The 16,760-nt window shown below is 28.0% G+C and overlaps 1 protein-coding gene across 5 annotated transcripts; it reads right to left on the bottom strand.

Annotated features, from left to right (window-relative positions):
* Positions 1–2,910: 2,910 nt before the first annotated feature.
* LOC112801799 (uncharacterized) lies at positions 2,911–9,008 on the bottom strand. 5 transcript variants are annotated; one of them, XM_025844721.3, is made up of 6 exons: positions 8,744–9,008; positions 8,009–8,168; positions 6,701–7,064; positions 5,634–6,184; positions 4,724–4,836; positions 2,911–3,111 (listed from the first exon to the last, which is right to left on the bottom strand). In XM_025844721.3, the coding sequence occupies exons 1-5, from the start codon at positions 8,805–8,807 to the stop codon at positions 4,725–4,727; spliced, it is 1,251 nt and encodes a 416-aa protein (XP_025700506.1). In that variant the 5' UTR covers positions 8,808–9,008; the 3' UTR covers positions 2,911–3,111; position 4,724. The 5 variants fall into 5 exon arrangements, with proteins under 5 accessions (XP_025700506.1, XP_025700505.1, XP_025700508.1 ...); XM_025844720.3 differs by having other exon boundaries at positions 2,911–3,055; XM_025844723.3 differs by lacking the exon at positions 2,911–3,111 and adding an exon at positions 3,441–3,547.
* Between the last annotated feature and the right edge of the window lie 7,752 nt (positions 9,009–16,760).

Raw genomic sequence — 16,760 nt, 5'->3', positions numbered from 1 at the left:
GTGGAACACTACCTTAATATACTAATTATAGAGTGTGACATAAATATAGTAGGAAACATCTAAATTTGGTGTTTTCTAATAATCTATCTACACATGACACATGCTTGACAAGTTATCACTATTAATTTAGATAATTATAAATAAAAACTTTAATTCTGCATGCACAAATATATATGCAACAATTCACTATTTAAATAAGAGAAAGTTTAAAAAGCTAGTATTTTCATTAAAATTTGGTCAGCACTTAACTAGCAAAAGAAAAGTGAGTAATTCTATATTATTAGATGTAATTTTACACTATTAAAAATAATAATAATAATTAATTGATAACTATAAATCACAAAATTTACTGGCTCCTCGCTCCTCTTTAAATAAAACTATGACAGAATAAATTTTGACCTAATGAGCAACTTAACGGATTGGGAATACACAAAAAAATTCTGCATGAATGCCTCCATAATGTTAACAAAGGGGAACAAATATGCCCTATAGACATGACTAAATAGATAAGTTTGTCTCATATTTCTCTAAAAAAAAAAAAAGAAATTGTGTCACAAAATTATAATGGAGTAACCTATGTACTAGTGTCTCACATTAGCAAGCAACCTTGGATTTGTCCCTTTTGGTCAAGTTATTCTCTAGAAAAAACTTGTATCAATGTTAAGAGACATGCCCTAATAGCCTACTTGTTTTATTTTTACCTAATGGAGCCTTCCAATCCCAGTTTGACCAATTGGAATTCTCTTTATTCGTTATTTCTTTTATGCACACTGAATGGTGTAATTTTAATTTTGACATAAATATATAATATACTAACTTGATCAACTTTAAACAGATTTAGGTACCTAGCTTAAAAGAATTTTAAATTTAAAGTAATTACCAACTTTGGGTGCTTTACTTAATTATAATTAATAAAACTCAATTATAATAAAATAAAAATGCTATATAAAAAGGTCTCTAAATACCCTAAACGATAGGTGTGTCCCCATTGTACCATAAAATGTGTTTTATTAGTTGAGTTAAATAGTTAGGTTAATATTGTTGTTGGTCATGTGAAACCATTATACACGACCAAGTTAATCAATAATTCATACTTTACTCCAAACCATTAGAAAATAGAAAGGACAATTAGTACTTGTCGGTACATAGTGTCACATCCTACAACATCTTGCTCCACATAACAAATTAACTATGGTGCTAAACATTTTTTAAAAAATAAATAAATAAATTTTCAATAATCAATTTATAAATAAAACGTTTCATAGCAATGTATCTTCAATCTGATATATTCTTGATTTTTGTTTCATTGATGACTACATTAATTTATTTCAAGTGTACTATAGTCTATAATAATTAATCACAAAAAGAGATATTCCTTTTTTGTGACACGATTTTTCTCTCAACAAAAATTAGGATGAAATGAATCACATACATTCTCTTTTGTTAGCACACTACACTATATATGGAGCCTATATATTGCAATTGAAGGCTTGGACTATTATGGAGCCACTAAATAGACTAGTCAAAGAAGAAAAAAGGCTTTGAATCCCATATTTCAGGCCTCTTTCAAGGAACCAGCACCCTAAAGTTATGCAATTAATTATTTTAAAGCATATAAATGTTGAAAGCCTATTGGGTAATTGATTATAGAATCAATAATAATTTATATATGCCAGTAAGAACCAGCCTAGCAAACAATGCGAGATATGTCATCAAATTAGTATAGTTTTCTTAAATGGAAAATACAAAAATGGTGAGAAGCGAGAACCTTTCATCTCATTTTATACTTATAGGTTAGATACACTAAAGCGCCATTCACAATTCGAATTAAGAATTAAGAATTTAGTTGTTTATCTCTATGTATATCCATTACAATGTACGTCAATGGAATTTGACTTATTTTTCTTATTCATGTTTTGTTAGAACTTATATTTATTGATCCACAACATTTTTGGTAGTTTTCATATAAACATTTTATATATGTTGAATTATGGCTTTAACTTTAACAAATAATGTCTATTATAAAGAGGTGTACTCATAACGAGATTGTTCTTCAAAAATATCTATTACCCTTGAATAATATCAATTTAACGCAATCAATATCAAATACCTATTTTCACATATATTCTTTGACTTGGCCTTATCTTTATTGAATTTTTAATCAGCAAGATTATCCATTATTGTAGTACCAACAATTAATCATAAACAACAAACCAGAGCTAACATTTATCTACATTACCAACAGTATCTATAACATGTCAACATGTATGTACCTAAACTTTTTCTATTAAAAAAATAAAGATCTGTTGAAGATTTTACATTAAGAAAATACTCGTGTGTTAGAGAAAAAATAATGATATATATATATATATATATATATATATATATATATATATATATATATATATATATATGTTGATTAGTAAAATATAATGGAACTGAGATACGCTTGTTATTTTTTGTGTGGGAGAGAAGTGAGTGTATCTCACAATGGTGGGAGAAGAGATGAGTTTTTCATTGTTATGGTGTGAACAAATCGGACCCTCCGATTTGTTTCATTTTTTAAATCAACAATCACAAATCGGATGGTCCGATTTGTGTTTTTGAAAATAAAAAAAATTTTAATGTTAAAATCGGACCGTCCGATTTCTATTTTAAAAAATAAAAAAAATAAAAATGCAAAACGGACCATGCGATTTGTAGCTTTTTTTTTTATCAAACAAATCGGACCCTCCGATTTGTACTTTACTTTTTTTTTCAAACAAATCGGACCGTCCGATTTGAATAAAACACCATATAAAAAAAAAAACACATAATCTTCCCATAACAATGTATTACACATATATTTATACAATATAAAAAAAATTAGCCACTGAGATACCATGACGTTGCTTTAATTATAGAAAACAGTTGGAGGGGAAATGGCACGTTTCTTGCATAATAAAAGTACACTTTAAAATACACGAGTGAGAGTTATCTTACAGAATAAGCAAAAAGCTGTCATTCTTCAATTTTATACAAACCAACTATGCTGTTCCAAGGATTTAGCAATAACCTGATGAAAGCAGTGATGCAAAATTGTCACATAGGCCACGCTTCTTTGTTTGATTGCTACAAAAGAAATGCAGCAGCAATGGAGCATCCTCTACAAGTTTCTAAACAAAATACTATTCAATTGAATTCAACTAAATACATGAATTATGATGGGCACAACACATTGTTTTTTCCTCTTTCCCTTCAATTTGTAAAGGCAGTTATGTTCTTCAACGTTTTCCTTTCTTTCTTAGGTAACTTATCCCACGTCTAGTGCAATGAATATTGTTTTTAAAAGTGGGAACCAATTGGAAACTCTTCACATGCTTCCTCTCAAATGAAGCTACTACCCCCCCCCCCCCCCAAAAAAAATTTTGTATTCATTTATGTTGGATTTGGAAGTTCGCAAATCTAGTTTATTAATCTTTATTCTTCTAGAAGCTGATGATACAAAATAATTCCCTTTGTTACATTTGTTATCTTGACTCTGGTATATCCTTGAATCAATGTATACCTAAAATGCATTCATTCAATAATAATAATATTAATAAAAAGATAGTTGTAACTAGCCATATTATATCAGTGCAAATATCCCCTCATACCAGACCTCAAAACATCATATTATCCATATTCAAATCCCAATGCTAATTAATAATAAATAATATTCAAGTGTATACTTGCAAATCTAATTTCGTTTAACTGTCAATGTCATTATGGGAATGAGATGGCAAATAACAATTTAAATACCATATGCCACATGGTATTCATAACTTGTTCTATGTCAGATATTGAGGAAAGGGAATTAATGTTGCAATGTTATCATGCACACAACTTCCTGCCTTCGGCAATAGGATGTCTGAGCGGAACATGATCCTAAATAAATGTTGGATATCATATTCTAATCTGGCAATAGTTGAAATATAGTTCAAAAATAGCAAATTGGAGGCAAGTTATGCAAGAAGTTTCAATGCAACAATGTGAATGCTAAAAGTGATGAATATATGCAGAATATCAGCTTGCTGCTGACATTTCCATGTAACTCCAAAAAACAGTTCTTTCTAACTACATGACTAATGCTCATACTAAATGAATGTAGCAACTAATGAGCATATATAATGCTAAAAGTAAAAAAGCAATTTAAGAAAAGGAAAAAAAAAATCCTATCAATCTCTTCAATTTTTACATGTGAGATTTCTATGAAAAAAAAAAACTACAGTTTGTTCTTTGAATGCTCTCCAAGACGTAAATGTTGACCTTTCCATTCATTGCTGCTCATATTCAAACATATACATTGCAATCCATCTTCAATTTGAGTGTAAATAATATACATCAAGAACACTAATTTACAGGACTGGGAGTCAATGTCCCCCCCCCCCCCCCTTTCTCTCCCCCGGCTGTCTCTCCCCTCCCTCCCTCTTTTCTCTTCCTGAAGATAAGCCAATGCAATAATAGAATTGGAATCATATGGATATGTTTTCCATTAAATAATGAGCAGCCAGCTGGAACATTGAAAGAAAGATAGCTGCTAAACCTATGGAAATGGTATGGTGATGAATAGCAAAAAACAGAGAATAGAATTTGCAAGTGCTGGATAATCATTGATCAAAATGGGCCATGCATCTTATAACCCTAAACATACTGTCATAGGTGTACAAAAATATTTAAGTTCATGCAAGTTGCACAATTTTACCTCAGAATTTTTTCCAGATATTTATTATGCCATTTGCAAGAGACTTCAGGTTTCCCCACAAAGTTGGCTTCTTTGAAGCCAATACACCACTGGTCTCCCGATTATCAGAGTTGCTGTTCGCCATATGGAAAACATAAGCAAACTTAATAATACCTATAGAATGCTTTTGTAAAGAATACAGAAATTAAAAGGAAAAAAAATTAACCGATCTAACGAAAAGAAGAAAAGGTAGCAAAATTTCATTCGGCAACAGCATGATTTTTGGATCATTACTGCATATTTCAGGTAAAATATAAACAATTGTTCAAAGACTAAAATAAAGCAAAAGTGCAAAACTATACTACAGATATATTCAGATTCCAAAGTGGCACTACTAACATTGTTTACCTCTTTTACCCATTCTATATTTCAGGACTCTTACCTTTTTGCAAATATAAACTAATGCTTTCATGTAAACTTGATTGCAAGTCACAAAATGTTATCATTTTAGAATATTACCAGGAAGTAACATACTTCTTTGTCATGTTACTTCTGCCCAGAATTATTCTTTCAAGTATATAAAACAGTATGTGTATATCAGTGTATGTTTGTATGAGTGGCCATATTCTATCATGGTATTATTTTATCTCAATATACATTAATTTTATGTTCATTTGTGCAAATTACTTCTCCACATCATTAATTAAACTTTCTGTTCAATTTAGAATCTGCACTATCTTTTAATCACCAACACAGAATATACTTGGAACATTTAACTTTGTTGAACTACATATCCACACCACCTAGTTCTATATCATACCAATGACATGCATTGGTACTGGTACTTCACAAGACATATTAGCAAGTAAAAATAATATTGTACTAGCTGCGACAAAAAATTCTATATATCCAACAAAACAAGAAAACTTACATTTTCGACTCATTAAATTCTGAAGACCCTTGATATTGCTCCAATTTGTGATTTGGAATGCCAAGGTCATCTTTTACAGCACTTTGCTCTTTTGCTTCATAACCAGCTTTCCTAAAGCTTTTCTCTTCAAGGATTGGATGCTTTTCCATATCAACAAACTCAGAATCATGGCTCCGAGCTTTGCTGTGACTACTGCTAGATTTTTTAACAGATGAAGCAGAAACATCTTCTGTTTCTTCATTTAGCTTGTGCCTCTCTGGTGTAACAGAAGCAGAAGAATAACTAGGCATATCATTCCCAGACCTTACATCTTTTGGTACCTGGAGGGTTGAATGGGAAGTCTCTCCATAAATGTCTCCCGAGGGAGCTTTCCCCCTTTTCTCATAACCTTCTTTCCCAATGCATCGTTCCTCCACTACTTGATGATTTTCCGTTTCAACAAATTCAGATACATGGCCTTCAGCTTTGTCATACACATTACCATTGTTATCACTTGAAGGACTAGAAGGACTTTTTCGTCTCTCTTGTAGCAGCTGGTTTGTTGGTGCATCCTGAAACAATGCAGAAGGAAAATTTGTAATAATATGAAAAGATCCCCCTCCCCCTTCTTTTCTCAATTAACAATAGAACACTGATTCAATTAATAGTATGAATTATTTAAAAAAAAAAAAAAGAAAAGAACACAGGAAGCCAAAAACATCAAAAGGTGTAACTAACAACCTAAAAGAATTTGAGTTCATAATAGAACAGATTTACTATTAATAAGGTTATTCAAAATCATGCAGAATGCACTATCTGTATTAATATCAGGGCAAGGACAAAAGTTACACAGATAATGCAGTGTCGTTCTTTGAAGCCTTGACAATTTATAATATACACTAGAACCAAAAAGATAACAAAAAGGTACAGTTCAGCAATTAGACATCAAAGCAAGGCATACAGTTATTATTTTGGGGGGAGGGTGGATGGTGAAAAAAAGAAAAACTATGAATTGTAATGTCAATTTTCCTTTTTGGCTTATCATTTTTCATCACATTTACACCTACACAATAAAGTTCAATGCTTACTGGTGCATAGATAATTTCAGCTTCATATGACATCCGTGACTGTCTATTTACTTTAAGATGATCACAACCAGCATTAATAATCTCTTGTTCATCTAAACCTATTGACTGAGAATCATCTTGGGCTGTCCTTTCTTTTGCACTCCCAGTATTATCTGATGAAACCTTCCGGGCTACAGTGATTTGGAGTTTACTCTCATTGAATTTCTTCTGTTCCAACAGATTCTCATCCATTTCTTTGGAAGAATTCGTTCTAGATTTGTATTCCAGTTCCTGTATGATTTCCCGTACAAAATAAAAACCACCACCAACTTGTCTTTGAACATCCTTTGTTGTCGGGAACTTCCCTGCATTTATTGTTCTATATCTGTGGAAAGAAAAAACAAGTAATATTCAGCCATTTCTAAATGGCTAATAAGAAATAAGTGCACCACTGTAGCATAACAAGAGCCCACATGGATCGTTTTCTTGTTAAGGAAAACAAATAATAAAGACAGCATTTGTGATGTTGAATTGTTTCTAGAGAAGAAAGAAGGGAATACTTAAGAAAGTGAAACTTTTTCCTTCATATATTATACATATAGGAAACTTTTTCTTCACCACAAACGAGTAGATCATTATATACAGGGTCATGGGCATTGTTTTCCGTCTTTTAAAAACCCTTTGTCACATTTTAAGGCATAAACTAGTAACAAATGTGGGACTAAGTCAAGAGATCAATGAACTCAACTAAAAAATGACCAGAGACTCAGAATACCATATGGGTGTGTTTTGTAGTCCTGAAAAGTAGGTTTCTAATAAAAACTATGATGGATGCACCTCAACCTTCTTGAAATACTCAAGCTTGGTTTGGTAAAACTTTTACTTTTCAAAAGTAACTTACCAAAGTTGTCTTTTGAAAGACATCTTTTTAAAAGCTGCAACACCGGTAAGCCCACGCAATAACAAATGTATTTGGTAAAATAACTTTTAAAATCTAAAAGGACCACAATAGATATAAATATAAGAGTAAATTTAGATAGTTATTAATATATACAATTATATTAGAATTTTTAATTTTGATAAGTATAAGTCAACTTTGAAAAGCTCCTCTTTAGGTGCTTACAAAAACACTCCCTAAATTTTGAACAAACACATTTTCTTTTTTATTTACCAAACACAAAACGAGGTGTTTGGGTTTTTGAAAAGTATAAGCAGCTCTTCAAAATGCTTTACCAAACTAAGCGTCAATATTGCATAGACAAAGCAAAATGCAAGAAACCTCAAAAGATGTTGAATAAAGCTTCAACTTCAAAAGAAATGAAAAATTACTTGTTCACGTAAGACTCAACCATCGCTCTACGTTCACATTGACGAATCTTCTTCCGGCCTTTTGGGGCATTTGGCATGTCAGAAGAAACAGAAGCAGCATATGCCCATCCGCACGACTGGACATACAATGGACCAACAGAATTGCTTACATCGAAGGATGCTGTCACACACACACAAGACATGCATTAGATCTATGATTGTTAATTAAAGAATTCAGCAAAACAATATCCAAGTAAGCAAACATTTTGAAATTCCACGCTCAATTTCATAGAAGGCATTATAACCAGATAGTCTGATACAAACAGACAAAACCTAATAACAGAAAAATCCATTCCACATAGATACACTTGGCCTTCAACGTCGCTGGCTCACTGCACTAAGCTACAAAAAGTTAACACTTCAAGAAAAATTAACGTATAAAATGCAGCTTCAGTGCTCAAATGTCATTCACCTAATTCCAATTTCTATAACTTCAATTCCATGGCAGATGAAACCAAAGATGATTGGCACTGATCAAGCTTTCATTACTGATTCATTGCAGCCACATGAAACAATCTCTGAAACAATGTGATGCATGCAATCCATAGATTATTAACCTTAGCTTCATTTCCATGTCAAGCTAATAAAACAACAGCAAATAAAACCCTATGTCTAAATAATCCAAAAATGAAAATTTATTCCAAAGAAAAGACTAAAACAAAAAACTGAGGTGAAAATCATGAAAAGAGAGTTTACGAGGTTTCTGAATGGAGCGGAAGGAGAGGCGTGCTGCTGCTGCGATCAGAAGCTTCTTCCTCATCGTGATGTGATGCTCTGCACTTCAACTTTTTAGAGAGAGAGAGAGAGAGAGAGAGAGAGAGAGAGAGAGAGCGGGTAGGGTTTTGGAGCTGATCTATGCTATTGTATGATTCAAAAAACCTTTCAAAGTCGAAAAATGGAGGGTTTAAGCGTTTCGATCTGCTGCAGAACTTTTCAAATCAGAGACGGTTCCGAAACGCCGTTTCTCTATGGCTAATTTATTATTATTATTATTATATTATTATTATTATTATTATTATTGTTAGATACTATAATTTTATCAAATTCGTAATTAGATTCCTATTATTTTTCTTTGAGTTGGGTCTTTTTACACTATTTTTAATTTTATAATTAAATTTTTACTAGTATAAAAAATACTAAAATTAATATAATATTCTTTTACAAATTTAATTAGATTTTTTATCAAATATATTTTTTAAGTAATCTTCTGTTAATTTTATCTTTTTTGACATAAAAAGAATCTAACAATAAAATTAAAAATAATATAAAGACTCAATCAAAAAAATATAGAGACCTAATTATAAATTTAGTAAAATTATAACGACCAAAAGAATGATTAAACATTATCATTAGTATTAGAGTTAATACTCGCATTTAAAGTTACATTCTCACCTCAATTTAATCTTTAAATTTTCAATTTACTAAATTTAATCTCTCAACTTAGTATTCGTAATTTACATTAATCTCTAATCTTATTTTTATCATAATTTAATCTCTCAACTTTGCATTCGTAATTTACATTAATCTCTAATCTTATTTTTATCATAAAACTATTAATGACAAATTGAGATGAACTTATAACTATTATGTTAAATTTCTTAACAAATATCTGAAGTGACAATTAGATTTTTTTTTCTTTTTTAACCTCGATTTGCTTCCTGCGATGCATTTAAAACTGTAATTCGAATTTAATGTAAAGATTTAAAAGACTTCTTAAGAAATAAATTAAACCAAAAGTTTCAATTGTCACATTAGATCACCGTTAAAAATACGTCTAGCGTGATAAATATCAATTTATCTCAGCACGTCATTAACTGTTCTATGATAAAAAATAAAATTAAATATGAATCCTGGGTGCTATATTAGAGAACCAACTTGAGTAAATTAAAACTTTAAGGATCTATTGAGATGCGAGTGTAACTTTAAAGAGTAATTTAAGTATTAATTATGTTAGAGCAAATAAACACAAATACACATAGAAGAATTTAAAGAGAAAAAAAATATACATTAAAATTTGTAAATATCAAATACATTAGTGAGAGTGTGAATACTAAATATCAAACTCTGTGTCTAAATACTAAATAACAAATTTTAAATCCTAAATCCTTAACCACAACTTTTAATCTCAAAACTTCTAATCTTTAACTTTAATCTAAAATCTTAAACCCTAAACACGAAATCTTATTTCATAAACAACAAATTTCAAAGAGTCATGCTACACATTCAAGTATTTTTTGACAACAATGTTAGTTCAAATCCAACAAAAATCAGTTTCATTAATAAGAGCGTAAATACACACTCCAACTACGTGAAGGTTCTCACATTCCTCTCCTCCTCCTTCATTTTTACGTTCCTTCTTCTTCTTCACATGTTTCCTTCTCATAGTCGTTCTTTTATTTTTGTTGTTGCTGTTGCATTTTTTTTCTTTTTCTTCTCCTCTTCCTTGTGATTTTGCAGCATTATACATTTTTTCTTCTTCTTTATTTGATTTTTTATTTTTATTCTTGTTAAGATAGTAAACCAGAAGAATAATGAGAAAGTAAAACAAGAAAAATATAATGATAATGATGAAGAAGAATAAGGAACAAGAGGAGTTTTGAGTTCGGTGCATTCTGAATTTAAATAATGTGGACTTTTAGTCTGAACTTATTTTGAATCGAGTTCATTTGTGTGTCGTCATCATTAAGTAAATTCGGTGCACTCTAGTTTAAATAAGGTGTATTTTTAGTGTGAGTTTGTTTGTGTGTCATTATCATTAAAGAATTTCGATGGATTCTTGATTTGAAATGTTATACATATAAAAAGAAGACAACGATGATGGCAATAACGATAGCAATGATAATAATAATGATGATGGAGGAAGAGAACGAAAAGAAAGGAGAAAATCAAAGAAATTCAAATGAGAAAAGAAAAAAGAAGAAGATGAGGAGATGGAAGTGGTGGTATGGTGGTAGTGATGACGCCGATAACCAAATAGAAAGATGAGAAAATAAGAGGAGGAGGAGGAGGAGGAGGAGAAGAAGATGATGATGATAATAATGAAGAATAATAAGAAGGACGAGTAGGAGTTTTGAGTTATTATTAAGTAATTTTAGTATATTATAGTATGAACTTGCTTTGAAATGGGTTTATTTTTGTGTCGTCATTATTAAGAAATTTCAGTGCATTCTGTATTTGAACTGTTATACATATAAGAAGAAGATGATGATGGTAATAACGATAACGATAAAGATAACGATGATGATGATAATGATGATTGAGGAAGAAAGGGAAAATGAAGGAGGAGATAGAAAAAATTCAAATGAAAAAAGAAAGAAGAGGAGATAAAAGTGGTGACATGGTGGTAGTGACAACAACGATAATAAAAAAGAAATATGAAAAAAAGAAAAGGAAAAAAAAGAAGATGCAACACCATAAAAAATGGAGGAAAAAAAAAAGAAAAAAAAAGAAAAGATGTAATGTAAAAAACGGTTATAACAATTTAGTTAAACTTAGTTAAATATTTTATTTGATTGTAAAAATTTATATTCAATATAAAATACTAAATGTTATGCCAAAATTCTAAACCTCCTAAAAAAATTATAAAATTCTTAACTCAAAACTTAAATTTTAAATCTTAAACTTTATATTTCTAAATTTTAAATCTAAACCTTAACCTCAAATTTCATTTTTTAACCATAACTCTAAATTTAAAATAGAGTAATTCTTCGCATACAGGCGATTAAGGCTTGTAAGCCTTACAAGTTCAATTAAAACTAACGCTCAAAACATGCTTCCAACCATTCTTCTTCCTCTTCGTCTTCTCCTTCTTCTTTTCTTTCGTTTCTTGCCTTCTCTTTCTCCTTCTTCTTCTTCTTCTTGCTGCACGTTCTTCTTCCTCTCACTCTTTTTCTTCTCCTTTTCTTTCGTTTCTGCACGTTCTTCTTCATCGTCTTCCTCTTCTTCTTCATTTACGTTCTTTTTTCTCTGTTTTATCATTTTTTTCGATTTTTCATGGTGAAATCGTTTTTGAAGAAGAAGAAGCAGTAGAAGATGAGGAGGAGAAAGAGAAAGAGTTCTGAATTATGCATAAGATGTATTTTAACGAATTTTGGGTGTATTTCTTTAAATCCTTTGAGTGTATTTTCTGTAATCCTTTGGGTGTATTTTCTATAATCGTTTGGGTGAATTCCTGTAATCATTTGGGTGTATTTATGTAATCCTTTGGGTGTATTTCTGTGGATTTGGATCCTCTAAAGTTTGAATTTTACTTTAGAGAGTAAAGTGTGATCTCTCACCATTGATTTCATAGGTGGGACCAATAATAAATATGAAAGAGAAACTATTCAAGGGTAGAAGATTACACTTTACTCTCTAAAATAAAATTCAAACTTTAGAGGATCCAAATCCTATTTCTGTAATCATTTTGGGTGTACTTCTGTAATCGTTTGGGTGTATTTCTGAAGTTCCATTATTTTCAAAAGGATTACAGAAATACACTCAAAGGATTACAAAAAATACACTTAAAGTATTTAAGAAATACATCCAAAATTCGTTGCATAATTCAGAACTCTTTCTCTTTCTCCTCATCTTCTGATGCTTCTTCTTCTTCAAAACGATTTCAAAGTTTGATTTCAGAAACCATGAAAATTGAAAAAAAAAAACGAAGAAGAAGAAGAGGAAGAGGAAGAGGAAGAGGAAGAGGAAAAAGAAGAACCGTTCTGAGTGTAGCGCTTTGAAAACAGGAAACGTTGAATAACGCATTAAAAGGCCTAGTAACTTGTAAGACTTGTAAGTCAAAAAGACTTGTATGTGTAGCACTCCTCTTTAAAATATTAAATTTTACTTTCTGAACATTAAGATTACAATTATTTGATGTGCATATCCATCAAAAAGATAGTCATAAAGACACATTTCCAACCTTTAACTAATTTGTTAAGTTAAACAAAATATTGAGAAAATAATAGAACACAAATTGATGCAAATACCCAAAATTTATATATTACCTCAAAGTTGAGCCGCTTATTGACATGAGACATATTTTTTTTTTAAATTTTATGCTTTATTAAATTTTTACATTATAGTTTTTTATCACTCTTTTCTCTACTTTCTTCTGTTTTGCTTCCATCCTCTAGTTTCCATCATTTGCCTTTGGCTTTTTCTTTTTTTTTTCCTTCTTTCTTCTATATTCCCTCTTTCTTCGTTCTGTCCTTCACCTTCTATCATCCTCTCTCTAACCTCTCCCATTTGCTTTTTGCTTATTTTCTCCTTTTTTTTTTGTCGTTATCTGCCTTATTACTATTCTTGTTGCTCTTTCTTTCTTTTTATTATATATTTTATTTCTCTTTCTTAATTGAGAAGAAGAAGTAGAAAAAAAAAACATGCAACAATAAAAAAAAGTGCGAAAAAAGAGGATCCATATTAGGAAATCAGGAAAAGAGAAGAAAAAAATATTTATTTTTTAGTGTATTTAATTTTTAAATTTGTTTAAAATTATATTTAGAAAAGAGATTAAGATTAAAAGACAAAAATTAAAAAATAGATATAAAAATTGAGAAAAATCTCTATATTATTTTTGGTATAAAATGTATTAGATTAAATTATGTTTAATATCATATTTAATTTAAGATAAATATAAAGATTGAGTGGTAGATTTAAAATGTTAAATAAAAGTATTTTTGAAAAAAAAATATTATTTAAATTTCAGTCTCTAATTCTAGAAATTTTAGTCTCTTTTGTCTTTACATCTACTTAATATACTAAAGCTGAGTTTTCTCCCAACTAATGAAGGTAAGGTATCGATCCCTCATGACTCTGTTTTCCCTCTAAAATGAATTTTTCTATTCTCTATTCTAAATTATTTTATAAAAAATATCTTTATTATAATTATATTATAATTAATAATTAATAAATAATACATAATTATACTAATTTAGTAACATATCTTCATTATAATTATATCAAATCAATATTTAATACATTATTAAACTACTTATCAATTATCAATTAAAAATACTTATAATCATTTTATTATTAATAATAATAATAATAATAATAATAATAATAATAATAATAATAATAATAATAATAATAATAATAATAATAATAATAATAATATATGATAATTGCACTGGTCATGATAATCATGATAAGAATATTTGAATCTAATCATAAAATAATCAAATTTTTTGATATTAATAACGCACATTAATTTTAAATATTTTTAGTCATTTTAATTATATTAATTTTAAAAATATTGATATAATTATAATTCTTATTTATTATCCAATAATAATAATAATAACTTGAAAAATCCGTATATAAACTATTTCAATTACCCGTGTATTATTATTAAAATTCTATGTATCTACTTAATATATTAAAACTGGATTTTTTCCCAACTAATGAAAGTGGGGTGTTACTTCCTTATGAACCCATTTTCCCTCCAAAATGAATGCATTTAATGAATAATGCATAATTATCCTAATTTAGGAAAATATCTTTATTATAATTATATAAAATAATATTTAATACATTATTAAACTACTTACCAATTATTAATCGAAAATATTTTTAATTATTTTAATGAATAATGCATAATTATACTAATTTAAAAAATATCTTTATTATAATTATATAAAATAATATTTAATGCATTATTAAACTACTTATCAATCAAAAATATTTTTAAATATTTTAATTATATTCATTTTAATTATATTGATACCCTTCTAATTCTTTTTCATTATCGAATGATTTTATTAGTGACAAGTTGTTACCTTAATGGTAACCCATTTATATTAATAATAATAATAATAATTTTGTTGGGATAAATATCAAATTCTATTCCTAATATAAAAATATAAAATTTAATTCCTTCCATTTTTATTTCACCACTATAAAACACCATGTATCTTAGAAGAAAATATCATTTGTTTATCAATTATTCTTTTATTAGATAGCTTTTACAACAATTCTCTTTCTTCCTATGAGGCGTCGTTGCGAGACTCTCCAACTCCCGTGCTCATCATTCGGAGCTATATATGATATGTTATCCATGAAGTATTTATAGACCATGGTGTTATTATGTATGCATAAATAAAAAATGTTTCGTATTTAAATTTTAGTCATTTACCTGTTTGTGGTATATTGTAGTGTGAAATTACTTTCAATTTGGGTGTTGTGTAATGATATTATACTCTAATTTAAGCTTTTATTTTAGAACTGTATTATGATTTTATCTCATAATTTTTTCTTAGATATCAAGTTGACGTATTTTTATTTATTATTATTATTGAAACAGATGTGATAAAATTTACCCAAAAAAAAACTCACACTCAATTTATTTTATTGTAGTCTTCTATCTTTTTTATTTCTTTTTTATTTTCTTCTTATTCATTTTATTTTCTTTTTAAATGTTATATAATTTATTATAATTTATACTGATTAATTAATTATAATTCACTATATCAATTAGTTTAATTCATTAATTTATAATATGCATAATAAAATAGATCATTTATTGCTTATAACGTTAATTCTTCTAAAATCTAAATTTGAATAATTATATTTTTATTTTTTGTTATGAACAAAACATTATTAATAATGAATAATAATTAACCACTCATATTTTAAATCAAAGTGTTTGGATGATTTTTATATTTATTAATATTAATTGTTGATTATTTTTTCGTAAATAAATTGTATTATAATTCTATGTTAGTTCATAATTGATTAACGATTAATGTTCATGAAGCTATGTTACTCTAAATTTTATATTTTATAAATTTTTTATTTAAATATAATTTTTTAAACATAAAAATGTATTATTTTTAATAATATCATACTTTTACTTTTTTATTTTAAATGAATATTTTATCGAATACTAATTAAAGTCATCATTCCATTTGCTTTTACTAATCTATTATCTAACTATTATATAAAATTAAAATCGTATTAATCTACTTAATATACTAAAACTGGGTTTTCTCCCAACTAATAGAAGTGAGGTGTCGATTCCTCATGAATCCATTTTCCCGCCAAAATGAATGCACTATTTTATCTTCTAAGTTTATTTTATAAAAATATTTTTATTATAATTATACTATAATTAGCATTATTTAAATAATAATGCATAATTATACTAATTTAGGAAACTATCTTTATTTTTAGAAAGTACTATTCTCATGTAATGAAAACACTATTCTCTTTTCTAAAATTATTTTTAGAAAAATATCTTTATTATAATTATATTACAATTAGCATTTAATGAATAAGGCATGATTATACTAATTTAAGAAAATATCTTTATTTTTAGAAAGTACTATTCTCATGTAATGAAAGCAACTTCTCTTTTCTAAAATTATTTTTAGAAAAATATCTTTATTATAATTATATTACAATTAGCATTTAATGAATACTGCATGATTATACTAATTTAGAAAAACATATTTATTATAATTATATAAAATAATCTACTTAATATAGTAAAATTAGATTTTCCCCCAACTAATGAAAGTAAGGTGTCAATTTCTCATGAATTTATTTTCTTTTCAAAATAAAAGTGCTATTCTCGCTTCTAAATTTATTTTAAAAAATATCTTTATTAGAATTATATTACAATTAGTATTAAATTTATAATGCATAATTATACTAATTTAAAAATATCTTAATTATAATTATATAAAAAATTAAACATAAATTTATAATTCTAATTGTTATAAATATGATACTA

Source organism: Arachis hypogaea, chromosome 5, assembly GCF_003086295.3.
Source record: "Arachis hypogaea cultivar Tifrunner chromosome 5, arahy.Tifrunner.gnm2.J5K5, whole genome shotgun sequence".
NCBI classification, from domain to species: Eukaryota; Viridiplantae; Streptophyta; class Magnoliopsida; order Fabales; family Fabaceae; genus Arachis; species Arachis hypogaea.
This window is presented reverse-complemented; position numbering and strand designations above follow the sequence as displayed.

Excerpts from the sequence above, each read along its gene's own strand:
- LOC112801799 (XM_025844721.3), bottom strand. The coding sequence starts at position 8,807 with ATGAGGAAGAAGCTTCTGATCGCAGCAGCAGCACGCCTCTCCTTCCGC. Across the intron at positions 8,169-8,743 it reads CCGCTCCATTCAGAAACCTC|CATCCTTCGATGTAAGCAAT; the intron begins GTAAACTCTCTT and ends TGTGTGTGACAG. Across the intron at positions 6,185-6,700 it reads CTGAAATTATCTATGCACCA|GATGCACCAACAAACCAGCT; the intron begins GTAAGCATTGAA and ends GCATTGTTTCAG.